The following is a 21,249-nucleotide window of genomic DNA, read 5'->3' on the forward strand; positions in this document are numbered from 1 at the left end:
TGATGTTGGACTGATCAAAACAGCAAGTGAAGTACAAATCACCCCTAAAAGTACTATGAGACCCTATCAAAAACAATACCCCTTAAGGAAAGATGCAGAAGCTGGGGTGGATCCTGTAATTAAAGAATTGTTGGATAGAGGTATAATCATAGAATGTCCAGATTCCCCCTGTAATACACCATTGTTCCCTGTTAAGAAACCGCAGGGAGGGTGGAGGCTCGTTCAGGACCTCCAGGCAGTAAATAAGGCTGTGGTGCCACGGGCCCCAGTTGTGCCTGACCCCCATGTCCTCCTAAACGATCTTCAGCCTGAAAACAAAGTATTCTCTGTTATTGATATAAGTAACGCGTTCTTTTCAATATCTTTGCATAAAGATAGTCAGTTCTGGTTTGCATTTACTTATAAGCAAAAAAAGTATACACATACGCGATTACCGCAAGGGTATTGTGAAAGTCCTACAATTTTCTCACAAGAAATGTCCAACAACTTGTCCAGGTTTACACCTCCCTGTGACAGCCAAATACTTCTGTACGTGGATGACATATTGGTGGCATCTCCTACAGAATTAAGCTGCCAAAGAGATACGCTGGCCCTGTTGTCCTTTCTTGCTGAGCAGGGACACAAGGTCAGTAAAGATAAGTTGCAGCTTTGGAAGACACAGGTGAAGTACTTAGGATATACTATATCACAGGAAGGTAGGCATCTGGATGAAGGCCGTAAGACGGCTATAGTTCAGGTTCCTAGACCACGCACTAAGAAGGAAATGATGTCTTTTCTTGGAATGGCTCATTTTTGCAGGTCTTGGATAGCAAACTATGCAACAGAAATAGCCCCCTTAGCTGAACTGATTCATAGCACTCCAATGTCAGCTAGAGACAAAATACAATGGACTTCAGAGGCAGAGGAAGCCTTTACTAAGATTAAACAATTGATTGTGGGGTCAGCGGTTCTTGGATTTCCCAACTACAAAAAGACTTTCGTTGCCAACCTCCCCAAGTGAAAATGACAGAAATGGGCACCAAAAATATTCAAACAGCATACATTTTTTACTGGCAAAAATCATGACATTTACTGACAGCCACATTTTTTACGGACACTTCAAAAAAGTACATAAAATGGCAGATTTCAGTGCTAATATCAATATTTAACATGGCACAAGGGATGATCAGAGACTACATATATGGTACAAGAAATGATTAGAGACTGCATACATGTTACAAGAAATTATTAGAGACTGCATACATGTTACAAGAGATGATCAGAGACTGTATACATGGCACAAGGGATGGTCAGAGACTGCATACATGGCACAAGAGATGATCAGAGACTGTATACATGTTACAAGAGATGATCAGAGACTGTATACATGGCACAAGGGATGGTCAGAGACTGCACAGATGGCCTAGGAGATCATCAGAGACTGCATACATGGCACAAGAGATTGTTAGAGACTGCATACATGGCACAAGGGAAGGTCAGAAATTGCATACATGGCACAACAGACAATCAGAGACGGCAAACATGTTACAAGAGATTGTCAAAGACTGCGTACATGACACAAGAGATGATCAGAGACTGCATAGATGGCACAAGAGATGATCAGAGACTGTATTCATGGCACAAGAGATCATCATAGACTGCATACATGGCACAAGAGATGATAAGAGACTGCATACATGGCACAAGGAACGGTCAGAGACTGCAGAACTGGCACAAGAGACGGTCAGAGACTGCTGACATGGTACAAGAGACAATCAGAGACTGCATACATGACACAAGAGACTGTCAGAGACAGCATACATGACACAAGAGGCTGTCAGAGACTGCATGCATGAAACAATGGATGATGAGAGACTGCAGGTATGGCACAAGGAATGGTCAGAGACTGCGGGCATGGCACAAGGAATGGTCAGAGATTGCGGGCATGGCACAAGGAATGGTCACAGACTGCGGGCATGGCACAATAGATGGTCAGAGACAGCATACATGGCACAAGAGATGTTCAGAGACTGCATACATGGCACAAGGGATGCTCAGAGACTGCGGCATGGCACAAGGGACTTTCAGAGACTGCATATATGACATGACACAAGAGGCTGTCAGAGACTGCCGCGTGGCACAAGAGACAGTAAGAGACTGCGGGCATGGCAAAAAAGATGGTCAGAATCTGCGGGCATGGCACAAGAGACAATCAGAGACTGCGGGCATGGCACAAGAGATGGTCAGAGACTGTGGGCATGGCATAAGGAATAATCAAAGACTGCGGGCATGGCACAAGAGACGATCAGAGATTGCGGGCATGGCACAAGAAATAATCAGAGACTGTGGGCATGGCACAAGGAATAATCAGAGACTGTGGGCATGGCACAAGAAATAATCAGGGACTGTGGGCATGGCACAAGGAATAATCAGAGACTGAGGGCATGGCACAAGAAATAATCAGGGACTGTGGGCATGGCAGAAGAGATGATTGGAGACTGGGGGCATGGCACAAGAAATGGTCAAACTGCGGGCATGGCACAAGGAATAATCAGAGACTGTGGGCATGGCAGAAGAGATGATGGGAGACTGCGGACATGACACAAGAAATGGCCACAGACTGCGGGCATGGCACAAGGAATAATCCGAGACTGTGGGCATGGCAGAAGAGATGATGGGAGACTGTGGGCATGGCACAAGGAATAATCAGAGACTGTGAGCATGTCACAAGAAATAATCAGAGACTGTGGGCATGGCACAATGAATAATCAGAGACTGTGGGCATGGCACAATGAATAATCAGAGACTGTGGGCATGGCACAATGAATAATCAGAGGCTGTGGGCATGGCACAAGGAATAATCAGACTGGGCATGGCACAAGAAATAACCAGGGACTGTGGGCATGGCACAATGAATAATCAGAGACTGTGGACATGGCACATGAAATAATCAGGGACTGTGGGCATGGCACAATGAATAATCAGAGACTGTGGGCATGGCACAATGAATAATCAGAGACTGTGGGCATGGCACAAGAAATAATCAGAGACTGTGGGCATGGCACAATGAATAATCAGAGACTGTGGGCATGGCACAATAAATAATCAGGGACTGTGTGCATGGCACAATGAATAATCAGAGACTGTGGGCATGGCACAATGAATAATCAGGGACTGTGGGCATGGCACAAGAAAATAATCAGAGACTGTGGGCATGGCACAATGAATAATCAGAGACTGTGGGCATGGCACAATAAATAATCAGGGACTGTGTGCATGGCACAATGAATAATCAGAGACTGTGGGCATGGCACAAGGAATAATCAGGGACTGTGGGCATGGCACAATGAATAATCAGGGACTGTGGGCATGGCACAAGGAATAATCAGAGACTGTGGGCATGGCACAATGATTAATCAGAGACTGTGGGCATGGCACAATGAATAATCAGAGACTGTGGGCATGGCACAAGAAAATAATCAGGGACTGTGGGCATGGCACAATGATTAATCAGAGACTGTGGGCATGGCACAAGAAAATAATCAGGGACTGTGGGCATGGCACAAGAAAATAATCAGGGACTGTGGGCATGGCACAATGATTAATCAGAGACTGTGGGCATGGCACAATCATTAATCAGAGACTGTGTGAATGGCACAATGAATAATCAGGGACTGTGGGCATGGCACAATGAATAATCAGAGACTGTGGGCATGGCACAATGATTAATCAGAGACTGTGGGCATGGCACAATGAATAATCAGAGACTGTGGGCATGGCACAAGAAAATAATCAGGGACTGTGGGCATGGCACAAGAAAATAATCAGGGACTGTGGGCATGGCACAATGATTAATCAGAGACTGTGGGCATGGCACAATGAATAATCAGAGACTGTGGGCATGGCACAAGAAAATAATCAGAGACTGTGGGCATGGCACAATGATTAATCAGAGACTGTGTGAATGGCACAATGAATAATCAGGGACTGTGGGCATGGCACAATGAATAATCAGAAACTGTGGGCATGGCACAATGAATAATCAGGGACTGTGGGCATGGCACAAGAAAATAATTAGGGACTGTGGGCATGGCACAATGATTAATCAGAGACTGTGGGCATGGCACAATGAATAATCAGAGACTGTGGGCATGGCACAAGAAATAATCAGGGACTGTGGGCATGGCACAATGAATAATCAGAGACTGTGGGCATGGCACAATGAATAATCAGAGACTGTGGGCATGGCACAATGAATAATCAGAGACTGTGGGCATGGCACAAGAAAATAATCAGGGACTGTGTGCATGGCACAATGATTAATCAGAGACTGTGGGCATGGCACAATGAATAATCAGGGACTGTGGGCATGGCACAATGAATAATCAGAGACTGTGGGCATGGCACAAGAAAATAATCAGGGACTGTGGGCATGGCACAATGATTAATCAGAGACTGTGGGCATGGCACAATGAATAATCAGGGACTGTGGGCATGGCACAATGAATAATCAGAGACTGTGGGCATGGCACAAGAAAATAATCAGGGACTGTGGGCATGGCACAATGATTAATCAGAGACTGTGGGCATGGCACAATGAATAATCAGGGACTGTGGGCATGGCACAATGAATAATCAGAGACTGTGGGCATGGCACAAGAAAATAATCAGGGACTGTGGGCATGGCACAATGAATAATCAGAGACTGTGGGCATGGCACAATGAATAATCAGGGACTGTGGGCATGGCACAATGAATAATCAGAGACTGTGGGCATGGCACAAGAAAATAATCAGGGACTGTGGGCATGGCACAATGATTAATCAGAGACTGTGGGCATGGCACAATGAATAATCAGGGACTGTGGGCATGGCACAATGATTAATCAGAGACTGTGTGAATGGCACAAGAAAATAATCAGGGACTGTGGGCATGGCACAATGATTAATCAGAGACTGTGGGCATGGCACAATGAATAATCAGGGACTGTGGGCATGGCACAATGAATAATCAGAGACTGTGGGCATGGCACAATGATTAATCAGAGACTGTGGGCATGGCACAATGATTAATCAGGGACTGTGGGCATGGCACAAGGAATAATCAGAGACTGTGGGCATGGCACAATGATTAATCAGGGACTGTGGGCATGGCACAAGGAATAATCAGAGACTGTGGGCATGGCACAAGGAATAATCAGAGACTGTGTGAATGGCACAAGGAATAATCAGGGACTGTGGGCATGGCACAATGAATAATCAGAGACTGTGTGAATGGCACAAGGAATAATCAGGGACTGTGGGCATGGCACAATGAATAATCAGAGACTGTGGGCATGGCAGAAGGAATAATCAGAGACTGTGGGCATGGCAGAAGGAATAATCAGAGACTGTGGGCATGGCACAATGAATAATCAGGGACTGTGGGCATGGCACAATGAATAATCAGAGACTGTGGGCATGGCAGAAGGAATAATCAGGGACTGTGGGCATGGCACAATGAATAATCAGGGACTGTGGGCATGGCACAATGAATAATCAGAGACTGTGGGCATGGCAGAAGGAATAATCAGGGACTGTGGGCATGGCACAATGAATAATCAGGGACTGTGGGCATGGCACAATGATTAATCAGAGACTGTGGGCATGGCAGAAGGAATAATCAGGGACTGTGGGCATGGCACAATGAATAATCAGGGACTGTGGGCATGGCACAATGATTAATCAGAGACTGTGGGCATGGCACAATGAATAATCAGGGACTGTGGGCATGGCACAATGAATAATCAGAGACTGTGGGCATGGCACAAGAAAATAATCAGGGACTGTGGGCATGGCACAATGATTAATCAGAGACTGTGGGCATGGCACAATGAATAATCAGGGACTGTGGGCATGGCACAATGAATAATCAGAGACTGTGGGCATGGCACAAGAAAATAATCAGGGACTGTGGGCATGGCACAATGATTAATCAGAGACTGTGGGCATGGCACAATGAATAATCAGGGACTGTGGGCATGGCACAATGATTAATCAGAGACTGTGTGAATGGCACAATGAATAATCAGGGACTGTGGGCATGGCACAATGATTAATCAGAGACTGTGGGCATGGCACAATGAATAATCAGAGACTGTGGGCATGGCACAATGATTAATCAGAGACTGTGGGCATGGCACAATGAATAATCAGAGACTGTGGGCATGGCACAATGATTAATCAGAGACTGTGGGCATGGCACAATGATTAATCAGGGACTGTGGGCATGGCACAAGGAATAATCAGAGACTGTGGGCATGGCACAAGGAATAATCAGAGACTGTGTGAATGGCACAAGGAATAATCAGGGACTGTGGGCATGGCACAATGAATAATCAGAGACTGTGTGAATGGCACAAGGAATAATCAGGGACTGTGGGCATGGCAGAAGGAATAATCAGAGACTGTGGGCATGGCACAATGAATAATCAGGGACTGTGGGCATGGCACAATGAATAATCAGAGACTGTGGGCATGGCAGAAGGAATAATCAGAGACTGTGGGCATGGCACAATGAATAATCAGGGACTGTGGGCATGGCACAATGAATAATCAGAGACTGTGGGCATGGCAGAAGGAATAATCAGGGACTGTGGGCATGGCACAATGAATAATCAGGGACTGTGGGCATGGCACAATGAATAATCAGAGACTGTGGGCATGGCAGAAGGAATAATCAGGGACTGTGGGCATGGCACAATGAATAATCAGGGACTGTGGGCATGGCACAATGATTAATCAGAGACTGTGGGCATGGCAGAAGGAATAATCAGGGACTGTGGGCATGGCACAATGAATAATCAGGGACTGTGGGCATGGCACAATGATTAATCAGAGACTGTGGGCATGGCACAAGAAATAATCAGGGACTGTGGGCATGGCACAATGATTAATCAGAGACTGTGGGCATGGCACAAGAAATAATCAGGGACTGTGGGCAGGGCTGCTACAACAATATTCAAAGGCAGATTCTGACACCATAAAGCTAAAAGCAGCTTGCTTGCCCTACCTTCCAGAGATAGTAAAGAGAGATTTCCATCTGTGCTGTGCCACCAATGCCACGAGTTCTCCTCCCGGACTCTCTGCTGGCCTTGGCTCCTCCTCCTGGTCGTACTCAACTCTAGGCTCCTCCCCAAACTCCCTTTCATCTCACACGCTCTCCAGTTCAGCGGCGATGGTCTCTGTGTGCTGCTGAATTGGAGGCGTTCCTATCCCTTTCTCTGTTGCTGCCCAGGTGGGAGGAGAGATTTTTTTTCTTCAGGATCCAGCCATCCTCACCCAGAGGGCTGAAGGGAGAGAGGGGGCGGAGTCTTTGAGCCTGTCTCTCTGCCATCGCAGCATCTGGCAAGGGGGAGAGGAGTGCAGAAGAGGCGAGCTGGTGAACTTAACGGCGCCTGGCCGGACATGTGCTGCGCTGCGCCACCTGTCAGTATCGGTAAACTAGGGACAGGTGGGAGCAGCGCCGGCCGCCGCTAGGATAAGCACCTTGTGGGAAACCCCTGCTTTGGCGCCCCCCTCTCCTAGCGCCCTCAGGCGGCCGCCTTATGGCTGGTGCCGGCCCTGCTTCTGCGTTGTACAGAATCACCGGCTGAACAAAATGATACCGGGATGATACCTGTAGGTGCCCCCACCACCCCGCTATTACCACTGAACCCCAAAGACGTATGGGTACGTCCATTTGGGGTAATGGTTAAAGTGTCTTTTTCTCCAAAAAACTGTGTTTGCAAAACCGCTTTGCATATACCGTGTGACATAACAAATTGCAATGACCGACATTTTGTTCTCTTGGGCCTTTGCTAAAATAAAAAAATTGTATAATGTTTGGGGGTTCTAAGTAGTTTTCTAACAAGAAATACTGATACTGTTCGGAAGAAGATGAAGGGAGAACACCCTGAAGGCCAGTCCTGAAAAGTTACCTGTTAGAACAAATAACCAAAACATCACCGAGAGAACTCAACTGTTTTGCTGCGAGGAACAAATACGCCTACAATCACCGTAAGTACGCTAAGTACAAAAATCCCAATATGGTCCACAAGGTGGTGACCTGACTTTTGTGAGGTGGAACGCACAGACAGGAAGCGATGTAAGATACTGACAGGAAGTGATGTAAGATACTGACAGGAAGTGATGTAGGTCCACAGAGGAAGTGATGTCAGATATAAATAGGAATTTCAGAGGCAAGTCCGGAGGAAGTAGAGAGGAGACGTACCTGGAAGTGGCAGCAGAGGAGGTAATAAGATATTATTTTCTATATATAATCTTTAATTACATAAAGAAAATGTCCTCCTTCCGTTTTTATGTCGGGGGAACAGAAACAGAGGAATGTATAACACTGAGAATCAGATTCCAGTCCCCCGGTGAAATTACATAAGTAGGATGAGCAGCAAAACTTCCTCCAGCTCTCCTGTAGCGCCCTCACCAGGCAGAGCCGAGTTACTCATATTCTATCTGGGGAAGAGGCAGAGCTTAGGGTGACCCCGACACTCACCTCTGGAAATATTCAGCAGCTTTCCTCCCTCGTCACTACATTAATCCTGTCATCTGCCTGAACACCAACTGGGCCCCCAGATCTGTATATACTGGATGACCGGGAACCCCACCATGTCTGTGCCATCTATATATCTCTGTATGTGTCCAGAAGACACCAGACATGGCTACCTGCCCCCATCTAACACCACTGTTCCCCGCTCATCACCCCATCTAACACCGCTGCCCCCGCTGCTCACCCCCCATCTAACACCACTGTCCCCCGTTCCTCACCCCCATCTGACACCACTGTCCCCCGCTCCTTACCCCCCATTTGACACCACTGTCCTCCGCTCCTCAGCCCCCACCTAACACCACTGTCCCCCACTCCTTACCCCCCATCTAACACCACTGTCCCCCGCTCCTCATTCCCCTTCTCCCACTGCTCACCTATTTTACAGAACCTCCACTGACACTGTTGTTCCCCACACTCTTCATTCCCTTATTCAACATTGCAGATCTCCACTCCTCACACCAACCTTTTCGATGCTTCTGTCCCCCACTCTTCACACAGCCCCAATGCTGCCACCTTGCTTTCTCTCATTTATCACATGACATCACTCTTATCTCTATTAATAAAACAGAGACCTGACCAGAGAGGTGAAGAGGAGTCTCAGAAGATTCTTAGCAGGACACAAAGATTTCTACAAGGACGTCATGATGGAGAATCAGCCGCCCCTCACATCACCTGGTAAGAGGAGACTTTATTGTAAAGGAGAGAGCAGTACGGAGGCTCCACCTAGATCCCCCATCATCTGATAAACACATAGAAACAATGTATTCAGTCAGTGTGTGTGTTTCCTACAGATGGATCCAGTAATGGGAACCCACCAGAGAGATGTCCCCGTCCTCTGTATTCCCGGGATTCCACACAGGAAGGTCACACCATCACACATAAGGTTAAAGAAGAGATAAAAGAGGAAGATGATGAGGTTGGTTTGATGGAAGCATTTTCAGAAGAACATAAAGAACCCTTCAAGGATGTCTTGATGGAGCCATTCAGTGATGCAAACCCACCAGAGAGATGTCCCCATCTTCTGTATTCCCCGGATTCCACATGGGAAGAACATAACTATGCACAACACAATCAGGTAGATGGGACTGAGCAACTAGAACTCAAATACATTGTAGAATTCTACACTTTGAGATGACATTCTTCTGAATCATCTCTCTCTTCCTTTTACAAATCTATTATTTGCCCTCTAGGGTGAGGAACAGAAAGACATCAAAGTTGAGGTTAAATTGGAAAAAGAAGAGATGTTTGGGGATCAGCAGTCTATGGAGAAGGGTGGTCCTCTGTATTCCCAGGATTCCACACAGGAAGATCACCCCATCCCCCACCATCATCAGGTAGATGAGAATGTAGGAAAGTGATCCCAAGCCCTAAGAGATATCATTCTTCTATTATTATTATTTTTTTGTATTTAATATTATTTCTGCCATTCTGTTGGTTTAGGATGAAGATCTGATAAATGTACAAATTGGGATTATAAAGGAAAAGACGTATGTGAGGGGTGATCAGCATTTTACAGAAGAGGTTGGGATGATGGACGCAGTTAAAGAGGAAGAAACTTCTCCAGATATCAGCTCGGGTAATTATGGAAGAATGGGTTAAAGCTTACTTAGTGATGTTTGGTTGGGTGGTATCATTGATCTGGTTAGTTGTCATAGTTTGGTGTTGTGATTGCACCCAGTTCAACCACAGATCTCTTTTAAACTTTGAAATGATCGACCAACATACACTGCTCCAAAGAATGAAAGGAACACTTTGAAAACACATCAGATCTCAATGGGGAAAATATCATGCTGGATATCTATACTGGTATGGACTGGGTAATGTGTTAGGATCTATACTGGTATGGACTGGGTAATGTGTTAGGATCTATACTGGTATGGACTGGGTAATGTGTTATGATCTATACTGGTATAGACTGGGTAGTATGTTAGGATCTATACTGGTATGGACTGGGTAATGAGTTAGGATCTATACTGGTATGGACTGGGTAATGTGTTAGGATCTATACTGGTATGGACTGGGTAATGTGTTATGATCTATACTGGTATAGACTGGGTAGTATGTTAGGATCTATACTGTTATGGACTGGGTAATGAGTTAGGATCTATACTGGTATGGACTGGGTAATGTGTTAGGATCTATACTGGTATGGACTGGGTATTGTGTTAGGATCTATACTGGTATGGACTGGGTAATGCATTAGGATCTATACTGGTATGGACTGGGTAATGTGTTAGGATCTATACTGGTATGGACTGGGTAATGTGTTAGGATCTATACTGGTATGGACTGGGTAATGCATTAGGATCTATACTGGTATAGACTGGGTAGTATGTTAGGATCTATACTGGTATGGACTGGGTAATGAGTTAGGATCTATACTGGTATGGACTGGGTAATGTGTTATGATCTATACTGGTATAGACTGGGTAGTATGTTAGGATCTATACTGGTATGGACTGGGTAATGAGTTAGGATCTATACTGGTATGGACTGGGTAATGTGTTAGGATCTATACTGGTATGGACTGGGTAATGTGTTAGGATCTTTACTGGTAGGGACTGGGTAGTGTGTTAGGAAGGAAAGGATGTCACATCGTTTGATGGAAATGAAAATTATCACTCTACAGAGGGATGAACTCAAAGACACCCCGAAAATCAAATTGAAAAAATGATGCAGCAGACGAGTCCATTTTGGTGAAATGTCATTGCAGGACCTCAGAATGGTCCTCAGTAGTGTGTATGGCCCCCACATGCTTGCATACATGCCTGACAACGTCGGGGCATTCTCCTAATGAGACGACGGATGGTGTCCTGGGGTATTTCCTCCCAGATCTGGACCAGGACATCACTGAGCTCCTGAACAGACTGAGGTGCAACCTGGCGCCATCGGATGGACTGAAACAGAATGTCCCAGAGGTGTTCTATTGGATTCAGGTCAGGCGAGTGTGGGGGCCATTCAATGGTGCCAATTCCTTCATCCTCCAGGAACTGGCTGCATACTCTCACCACATGAGGCTGGGCATTGTTGTGCACCAGGAGGAACCCAGGACCCACTGCACCAGCATAGGGTCTGACAATGGGTCCAAGGATTTCATCCCAATACCTAATGGCAGTCAGGGTGCCATTGTCTAGCCTGTAGAGGTCTGTGTGTCCCTCCATGGATACGCCTCCACAGACCATCACGGACCCACCACCCAACCGGTCATGCTGAACGATGTTACAGGCAGCATAATGTTCTCCATGGCTTCTCCAGACCCTTTCACGTCTGTCACATGTGCTCAGGGTGAACCTGCTCTCATCTGTGAAAAGCACAGGGTGCCAGTGGTGGAGCTGCCAATTCTGGTGTTCAATGGAAAATGCCAATCGAGCTCCACAGTGCCGGGCAGTGAGCACAGCGCCCACTAGGGGATGTCGGGCCCTCAGGCCACCCTCATGAAGTCTGTTTCTGATTGTTTGGTCAGAGACATTCACACCAGTGTCCTGCTGGAGATCATTTTGTGGGGCTCTGGCAGTGCTCATCCTGGTCCTCCTTGCACAAAGGAGCAGATACCGGTCCTGCTGATGGGTTAAGGACCTTCTATGGCCCTGTCCAGCTGAAACTGATTAACAACCCCCTCTGCTACTTGACTGACCAGATGAATATCCCAGGAGTTTCCCTGACTTGATGCTATACTCTGATTATAAAGTGTTGAGCAGTGTATATGAGTGTGGAAAACTCTTGGTAATTTTTCTTGTCTTCTGACAGACGGACTCTGTGGTGGGAATAGAAGGACATCGGAGGAAGATGTGACTACAGAAGATAATGACATGGCATCTTCTCCAGAAGTAAATCCCGTTCCTCATAATATACATGACAGACCTCACCATTGGAGGAGATCATTGGAATCTCCTGATACTTCACATAGTCCTCTAATATCTGACAGTGCCGACGGGTGCGGGAAACCATCTAATCTCAGGGAATCTTCTTTATATCATACAGGAGAGAATTCATTGTCATGTTCAGAGTGCGGGAAATGTTTTAAAAAGAAAAAAAACCTTCTTCAGCACCGGAGAATTCACACAGTTGAGCGTCCTTATTCATGTTCAGAGTGCAGGAAATGTTTTAGTAGAAAAGGAAGCCTTCTTCGTCATCAGAGAATTCACACAGGGGAGTGTCCCTATTCATGTTCAGAGTGCGGAAAAAGTTTTATTTATGAAGAAAGCCTTCTTAGCCATCAGAGAATACACACAGGCGAGCATCCCTATTCATGTTCAGAGTGCGGGAAATGTTTCAGTCGTAAACAAACCTTTCTTAGCCATCAGAGAATACACACAGGCGAGTGTCCCTATTCATGTTCAGAGTGCGGGAAATGTTTCAGCCGTAAAGAAACCCTTCTTAGCCATCAGAGAATACACACAGGTGAGCGTCCCTATTCATGTTCAGAGTGCGGGAAATGTTTCAGTCGTAAAGAAACCCTTCTTATCCACCAGAGAATACACACAGGTGAGCGTCCTTACTCATGTTCAGAGTGCGGGAAATGTTTTACTAGTAAAGGAAACCTTCTTAGCCATCAGAGAATACACACGGGTGACCGTCCCTATTCATGTTTAGAGTGCGGGAAATGTTTTAATCATAAAGGAAACCTTCTTAGCCATCAGAAAATACACAGATGTGAGCGTCCCCATTCATGTTCAGAGTGCGGGAAATGTTTTCATAAAAAACAAAACCTTCTTTGCCATCAGAGAATACACACAGGTGACCGTCCCTATTCATGTTCAGAGTGCGGGAAATGTTTTAATAATAAAAAAACCCTTCTTAGCCATCAGAGAATACACACAGGTGACCGTCCCTATTCATGTTCAGAGTGCGGGAAATGTTTTAATAATAAAAAAACCCTTCTTAGCCATCAGAGAATACACACAGGTGACCATCCTTATTCATGTTCAGAGTGCGGGAAATGTTTTAGTCAAAAAGCACACCTTCTTCAGCACCAGAGAATACACACAGGTGAGCGTCCCTATTCATGTTCAGAGTGCAGGAAATGTTTTACTAGTAAAGGAAACCTTCTTAGCCATCAGAGAATACACACAGGTAAGCGTCCCTATTCATGTTCACAGTGCGGGAAATGTTTTAATCGTAAAGAAAGCCTTCTTAGGCATCAGAGAATACACACAGGTGACCGTCCCTATTCATGTTCAGAGTGCGGGAAATGTTTTAATAATAAACAAACCCTTCTTAGCCATCAGAGAATACACACAGGTGAGCGTCCCTATTTATGTTCAGAGTGCAGGAAATGTTTTAATAGTAAAGGAAACCTTCTTAGCCATCAGAGAATACACACAGGTAAGCGTCCCTATTCATGTTCAGAGTGCGGGAAATGTTTTAATCGTAAAGAAAGCCTTCTTACACATCAGAGAATACACACACTAGAGCATACCTATTCATGTTCAGAGTGTGGGAAATGTTTTACTCATGAAGTAAGCCTTCTTACGCATCAAAAGAATACACACTGTTGAACGTCCCTATTCATGTGCCAGGTGCGGGAAATGTTTTAATCAGAAAATAAACCTTCTTAGCCATCAGAAAATGCACAAGGCTGAGCTTCCCTGTTAATGTTCAGAGTGTGGGAAATGTTTTAATAATAAAGGAAACCTTCTTAGCCTTTAGAAAATACACACGGGTGAGCCTCCCTATTCATGTTTAGTGTGCGGGAAATGTTTTGCGTTCAAATGTTTACTTGTTAGACACCGGAAAGTTCATACAGGCGAGCGTCTCTAATCTTGTGCAGAGTGCGGGAAATGTTTAATTAAGAAAGAACACCTACTTACACACAGGTTAGCGCCCTTTTTAAAGTTACAAGTGCGGGAAATGTTTTCCAAACAAAGGTTTATTTCTTAGAAACCAGAAAGTTCATACGGGCGAGCGTTTTCATGTTCAGAGTGTGAGAAATGTTTAAAAATAAAGGAAATATAATGAAACATCAGAGTACGCCCCCTGCTGGTACTATGGGAAATGGATGCTGGATTGTAACGGGTGGAACTGTTTAGTCCATAAACAAATGCAAAACCACCACAGTCCACTCGGGGTTGGTTTACACCCGCATCGCCCTCTGACCCGCTTTGGGGTTGGCAAGCAGCTGGGAGCCCTTATGTTAACCCTGTAAAGCCCCCGCCAGTATGCCGCAACCGTATGCATCGGGGCTGTTGCGGCACAACTCCATTCAGTTGAATAGCATTGCCCAATGTGACCGGGGGGGGGGGGGGGTGAGGTTTGCAGCAGCCGCAAATTGCAGTGCCATGTGTACCGCCCCATCCGGCTGCCATTTAAGCTTAAGGGGGGTGGTAAAATCATGACTCAACTGTCTACCTTTACCGATCCCTCCCCACATGAGACAACAGGTGGGAAACCATGACAATACATGGGGCAACAAGTGAGCAATTAAGACAAAACATGGGGCAACAGGTGGGCAATCCACACAATACATGGGATAATAAGTGGGCAATCCTGACAATATACGGGGCATAAAACCAATGAAAATGGTGGCACTCCAACAGGTTATAGCGATGATATTTATTGCAGACAGTCAATACGGGATACAGAAAGGTGGACGCGTTTCAAACGTAATATCGTGTTTCTTCACCACGGTGTGCGCACCTGTTGGTAATACATGAGGGCAACAAGTGGGCATTCATGACAATACATGGGGCAGCAGACAAACAATTCTGACAATACATTCTTTTTGTGTTCTACTTATAAATATGTATATAGATCTAACCCACTGGATGGAAAAAGATCACTGTAACATGCATTAACCCACAGCAGCCAATCAGGATTTATCTTTCACTGGTGAACCTTCTTAGAAGGGGGGGAGTTGAGACCTTGCATTGATTATAGGGTCCTCAATCGCATCACGGTCAAGAATGCATACCTGATGATTGGTTGCTTAATTTTTTTTGCTCCTTTAGATTTATTGAAGTAGCCGGCTTTTTATTGGTCCAACCAATGTATGATTATTAATACATTTGACACATTTGTTAATTCTATTATAAAAGATTTAAGCTTTATTTTATTCATATCATTACTGTGTGGTAATCGCTTATTCTGATCTTGTCCAATAAAAATGATTCGTACAATATTCTGTGCCGAGTCTTCTTTTTTACCAATGATTAGATGATCGGTGATTGGAATGTGATCAGTTCATAGAGAGTCATACATTGGGGTTTTATTAGTGAGATGGAGAGTGGAGAAGGCACCACAATGACAGCCATTGGAGGTCCTTTCTAAAGCCCTAAACTTTTTGGCAACCTGTCTATGACATTAGTCTTCCAAACTCTATCTCACTGAGCTAAGGCCAGAAGAGTTCCAGGAGTTCTTCTCTGTTCACAGTTCCCAAACCAAAAGGAGACATCCACCACATCTTCAATCTTAAGGCCCTAAATTTCCTCAGCTGGGCCCAGGAGTTCCCCATGTAATCCACCAGGTCATAGCCTCTCTCTTTATCAGGGAGACTTTTTTTTCTTTGACTGCCCCACATACATGTACTGCGGTAGGGCAGCCGTTCTGCGCAAAATCACGTACCTGTTCGTCATCTGCATTTCCCGGCGTGGGGCGTGCACACCCGCCGCCGGTGGCCAATCAGCGGATCCGGCAGACACGGTGTCCGTCTGTACCCAGCAATCGTTCCTGAGAGAGGCGGAACAGTTGTCTGCCAATGTAAACAGGGCAGATTGCCGTTCTGTTAGTAGGGAAGATGGAGATCCTGTGTTTCTGCTAATGGAGGAAGGAGATACTGGCGCACAGAGATTATATATATGTAGTGCGCCCCCCACAGGGGCTGCTGAGTATGTTTGTTTCCTCCACACTCCCTTGACCCTGAGGCACCTCCAACCCGCTTGACACTATGGGTTATGACTAGGGTTGAGCGGACACCTAGATGTCCGTGTTCGACGGGTTCGGCCGAACTTTAAAAAAAAGTCCGGGTCCGTGTCCCGGACTTTTACCGAACTTTTCCCGGACACCGAACCCCATTGAAGTCAATGGGGACCCGAACTTTAAGGCACTAAAATGGCTCTAAAACACCAAAGGAAAGGGCTAGAGTGCTGCAAATGGCAGCAAAACGTAATTAAGAGCATGGCAAGTGCTCTGCAAACAAATGTGGATAGGGAAATAACTTAAAACAACAAAAAAAAACAGAAAAATAAAACAATGTTCTTCTTCATCTCTGAAGGACGAGGCCCATATGGAGTAGGAGGGAGGTTGAGGTGGTGGTGGATGTGGCGGTGACATAGGCGTGCGCACAGGGTGTGCTGGGTGTGCCTGGGCACACCCTAATCACCTAGGGCACATAGCATTGCCAGTGAGGAGATGGGAAAGATCTCCCTGGGACCTGCTCTGCTCTATTTCTCCTTGCCTACAGGTACATGGCCCCGATACATTACTCTCCCTGCTGGCAAACACATGCATGTGTATTTCAACTTTGGGGTGCACACCTTAATGCAATAGGCTGCGCACACCTATGGGCGGTGTAGGTGGAAGCGGCGGTGGAGGAGGACCAGGGCCGGATTAACAGCATCATGGGCTTGGTGCTGAGGATTTTGAAGGGCCTTAAGGGCCGTGCCTTGCCATGCACCCAGAGGAGGAAGGGTGCAGCCATGCATGCCTAATTCAACATGGGATGCTGTCTCTGAAGCCCATAAACACATCCATGCATCGCCAACTGTCCCTCCTTGTCCGGCCTTCACGCTGTGTGGGGAGGTTCTGAGGGTGCTGCCTGGAGAAGCGAGCATAGAAGCCAGACTTCTGTGTTTACAAGTGACAGAAGAGCGGTAACAGTGAATATGGCCAACCCGGGGCCTATATAAAAGGTAGGGGCCTGGAGCTGCAGCTCCAATAGCCCCTACATTAATCTGGCCCTGAGGAGGAGGACGAGGTAGCCAACACTGCTTCTTTTCAAAAATTTTAAATGAGGGTACACCCCAAAAGAGTGAGAAAGAGCAAAAATGGAACAATGGGTGGGTAAGGTCGGTATCCATTGCTATTCTGCATAAGGTACGGAAAAGTCCCGTGGGATCCATGCCTGGTTCATTTTAATGAACGTGAGCTTGTCCACATTGTCTCTGGACAGGCGGCTGCGCTTGTCTGTTATAACGCCCCCAGCCGTGCTAAATACCCGTTCAGATAATACACTGGCTGCAGGGCACGCCAGCACCTCCAAGGCGTAAAGGGCAAGCTCAGGCCATGTGCCCAATTTGGAGACCCAGAAGTTGAAGGGGGCAGACCCGTCATTCACTACATGTAGGCGTGTGCACACATACTGCTCCACCATGTTGGTAAAATGCTGCCTCCTGCTAAGACGTTCCATCTGAGCTGCTGGTGCTGCTGTTTGTTGTGGCGTGCTGACAAAGCTTTTCCACATTTCGGCCATGCTAACCCTGCCTTCTGAGGTGCTGGCGGTGCCCTGGTTGCGTTGGCGACCTCCTCCTCCTCCTCCTCTGCCTTGTGCTTCCACTGTGGCCCCGCTGTCAGATGGGAATGCCAGCAGCATGGCGTCTACCAGCGTGCGCTTGTACTCGCGCATCTTGCGATCGCGCTCCAGTGAGTGAATTAAGGACGGTACGTTGTCCTTGTAACGGGGATCCAGCAGCGTGGCCACCCAGTAATCAGCACAAGTTAGAATGTGGGCAACTCGGCGGTCGTTGTGGAGACACTGCAGCATGTAATCGCTCATGTGTGCCAGGCTGCCCAGAGGCAACGAAAGGCTGTCCTCTGTGGGAGGTGTATCGTCCGTGTCCTCTGTATCCCCCCAGCCACGCACCAGTGATGGCCATGAGCTGGCCTGGGTGCCACCCTGCTGTGAACATGGTTCCATCTCCTCCTCCAGCTCCTCCTCCTCCTCATCCTCCTCATCCTCCAGAACTGTGCCCCTGCTGGACAATTGCGTCCCTGGCGTTTGCGTGTGCAGGAACCCACCCTCGGAGCCCCTTGCGAATGACTGCCCTGAAAGCCTTGGAAATGTTACCTCTTCATCCTCCTCCTCCTCCTCATCCTGTGCCACATCCTCTTCCATCATCGCCCGAATTGTTTTTTCAAGGAGGCATAGAAGTGGGATAGTTAAGCTGAGAACGGCGTCATTGCCACTGGCCATGTTGGTGGAGTACTCAAAACAGCGCAACAAGGCACACAGGTCTCGCATGGAGGCCCAGTTATTGGTGGTGAAGTGGTGCTGTTCCGCAGAGCGACTCACGCGTGCGTGCTGCAGCTGAAACTCCACTATGGCCTGCTGCTGCTCGCACAGTCTTTCCAGCATGTGCAAGGTGGAGTTCCACCTTGTGGGCACGTCACATATGAGGCGGTGAGCGGGAAGGCCGAAGTTACGCTGCAGCGCTGCCAGGCGAGCAGCAGCAGGGTGAGAACGCCGAAAGTGCGCACAAACGGCCCGCACTTTCTGCAGCAGCTCTGACATATCGGGGTAGTTTTTAAGGAACCTCTGCACCACCAAATTCAGCACATGCGCCAGGCAAGGGATGTGCGTCAAACCGGCTAGGCCCAGAGCTGCTATGAGATTTCGCCCGTTATCGCACACCACCAGGCCGGGCTTGAGGCTCGCTGGCAGCAACCACTCATTTGTCTGCTGTTCCATGCTCCTCCACAACTCCTGCGCGGTGTGTGGTTTGTCCCCCAAACAGGCAAGTTGTAAAACTGCCTGCTGTCGTTTACCCCTGGCCGTGCTGAAGTTGGTGGTGAAGGTGTTACGCTGTCCGGATGAGGAGGCGGTAGAGGATGAGGAAGCGGAGTAGGAGGAGTTAGGAACAGGAGGCAAACTGAAGCGCCCTGCAATCCTCGGTGGTGGAAGGACATGCGCCAAATTGCTATCCGCCTCAGGCCCATCCGCCACTGCATTTACCCAGTGTGCCGTTAGGGAGATATAACGCCCCTGACCGTGCTTACTGGTCCACGTATCCGTAGTTAGGTGGACCTTGGCACAGATGGCGTTGCGCAGTGCACACCTGATATTTTCCCCCACTTGGTTGTGCAGGGAAGGGATGGCTTGCCTGGAAAAGTAGTGGCGGCTGGGCACGACGTACTGTGGGACAGCCACCGACATAAGGTTTTTAAAACTGTGCGTCTCCACCAGACGGAATGACAGCATTTCAAAGGCCAATAATTTTGAAATGCTGGCATTCAGGGCCAGGGATCGCGGGTGGGTAGGGGGGTACTTCCTCTTCCTCTCAAGTGTTTGGGAGATGGAAAGCTGAACGCTTCCACGGGACATTGTGGAGATGGTTGTTGGTGACCCAGGTGGTGGTGTTGCTGACAGATCGTCTGTTTGCGGGGTGGCAGGTGCCGGTATCACTACAGATGTGGCTGGAGCGGCCGAGACTGCAGCAGAAGAGGAAGCAGGATGAGCCAGAGACGTTTCTTGGTTTTGAAGGTGTGTACTCCACTGCAGCTCGTGCTTTGCACTTAGATGCCTGATCATGCAGGTTGTGCTCAGGTTGAGAAGGTTTATGCCTCGCTTCAAGCTCTGATTGCACAGGGTGCAAACCACTCGTGTCCTGTCATCAGCACATTTTCTAAAGAACTTCCACGCTAGAGAACTCCTTTGAGCTGACTTTGGTGCGCTCGTTCCCTTGCTGCGTTGGGCAGTAGCGGGCGTAGTTTCTAGGGCACGGCCGCTCCGCTTCTGCACCCTGCTCCCTCTTCTGCTGTGCTGGTGGCTCTGTGCGACCACCGCCTCTTCCTCCAAACTACTCAGGTCACCTGCATGACGTTCATTCCATGTGGGGTCGAGGACCTCATCGTCCTCCACATCATCTTCCACCCAGTCTTCACCCCTGCCCTCCTTGTCGGTCTCCACAATGCTGAACGCCGCAGCAGTTGGCACCTGCGTTTCGTCATCATCGGAGACGTGCTGCGATGATCCTTGCATGTACTCATCTTGAGAAATAAGTGGTTGGGCATCGCTGCACTCAATCTCTTCCACTTCTGGGGCAGGGCTAGGTGGATGGCCCTGGGAAACCCTGCTGACAGAGTCCTCAAAAAGAATAAGAGACTGCTGTATGGCTTGGGGCTCAGACTGCTGGCCTGATTTGCAAGGGGGTGAGGTGAAAGACGGTTGGACATTGGCTGCAGGTGCCAACTCTGACCTTTCTGCAGTAGACTGGGTGGGAGACAATGTGAAGGAACTGGAGGCACTGTCAGCAGCAAACCAATCTACTATCGCCTCAACTTGTTCTGGCCTCATCACTTCTAGGGGCGTTTGATGCCCTACCAAATACTGATGCAGGTTCTGTCGCCTACTCACACTTGAGGAAGGTGTTTCACTTGTGCGTGTAGCTGGCACAGATCGACCACGTCCTCTCCTTGCAACAGGAGCTCTACCAGCAGCACCACGACCCAGGCCACGGCCCTTATTTGACGGTCTCCTCATATTTCTGTAATTTAAGATCTTGCCCTAGAAAGGTTTTTATTGAATAGCGGAATAGGAAATATGATCCAAAAAAGTGTATGTATCTCGCACGTACAAAACCACACTAGGCCCCAATTACTATTGTTTCTACCCCTAAAAGGATGGATGAGGAGTAGGAGGAGTATGGAACAGACAGCACCCTCAAATCTTCAGAAGTATGAGATGAACCCCAAAAACTTGGAAAGGTGGATCTCACACGTACCGACACAGACTATCCCGCAATTCAATTGATCCTC

At 47.5% G+C, this 21,249-nt stretch overlaps 4 protein-coding genes and 1 pseudogene across 5 annotated transcripts in view; 4 read left to right on the top strand and 1 right to left on the bottom strand.

Moving 5' to 3' along the window:
- Positions 1-21,249, bottom strand: part of LOC309549119 (uncharacterized protein) — a 2,919,967-nt gene that overhangs the window by 2,604,481 nt on the left and 294,237 nt on the right. The gene's annotated exons all lie outside the window — the stretch shown is intronic.
- The window catches only part of LOC309549117 (uncharacterized protein), a 4,285,597-nt gene that overhangs the window by 2,493,820 nt on the left and 1,770,528 nt on the right, over positions 1-21,249 (top strand).
- Positions 1-21,249, top strand: part of LOC309549127 (uncharacterized protein) — a 193,389-nt gene that overhangs the window by 91,124 nt on the left and 81,016 nt on the right. The window lies entirely within an intron of this gene.
- The window catches only part of LOC309549123 (uncharacterized protein), a 275,016-nt gene that overhangs the window by 10,232 nt on the left and 243,535 nt on the right, over positions 1-21,249 (top strand). Inside the window, exon 3 of the mRNA XM_082249160.1 lies at positions 9,753-9,896. Within this exon, the coding sequence (XP_082105286.1) occupies positions 9,753-9,896 (144 nt within the window). The remainder of the gene's footprint in view (positions 1-9,752; positions 9,897-21,249) is intronic.
- On the top strand, positions 12,561-14,157 carry LOC309548688 (annotated as a pseudogene). The gene has a single exon. The product of its transcript is annotated as an uncharacterized misc_RNA (transcript).

Source organism: Pelophylax lessonae, assembly GCF_965119305.1.
Source record: "Pelophylax lessonae genome assembly, chromosome: 3".
Classification (NCBI taxonomy): domain Eukaryota; kingdom Metazoa; phylum Chordata; class Amphibia; order Anura; family Ranidae; genus Pelophylax; species Pelophylax lessonae.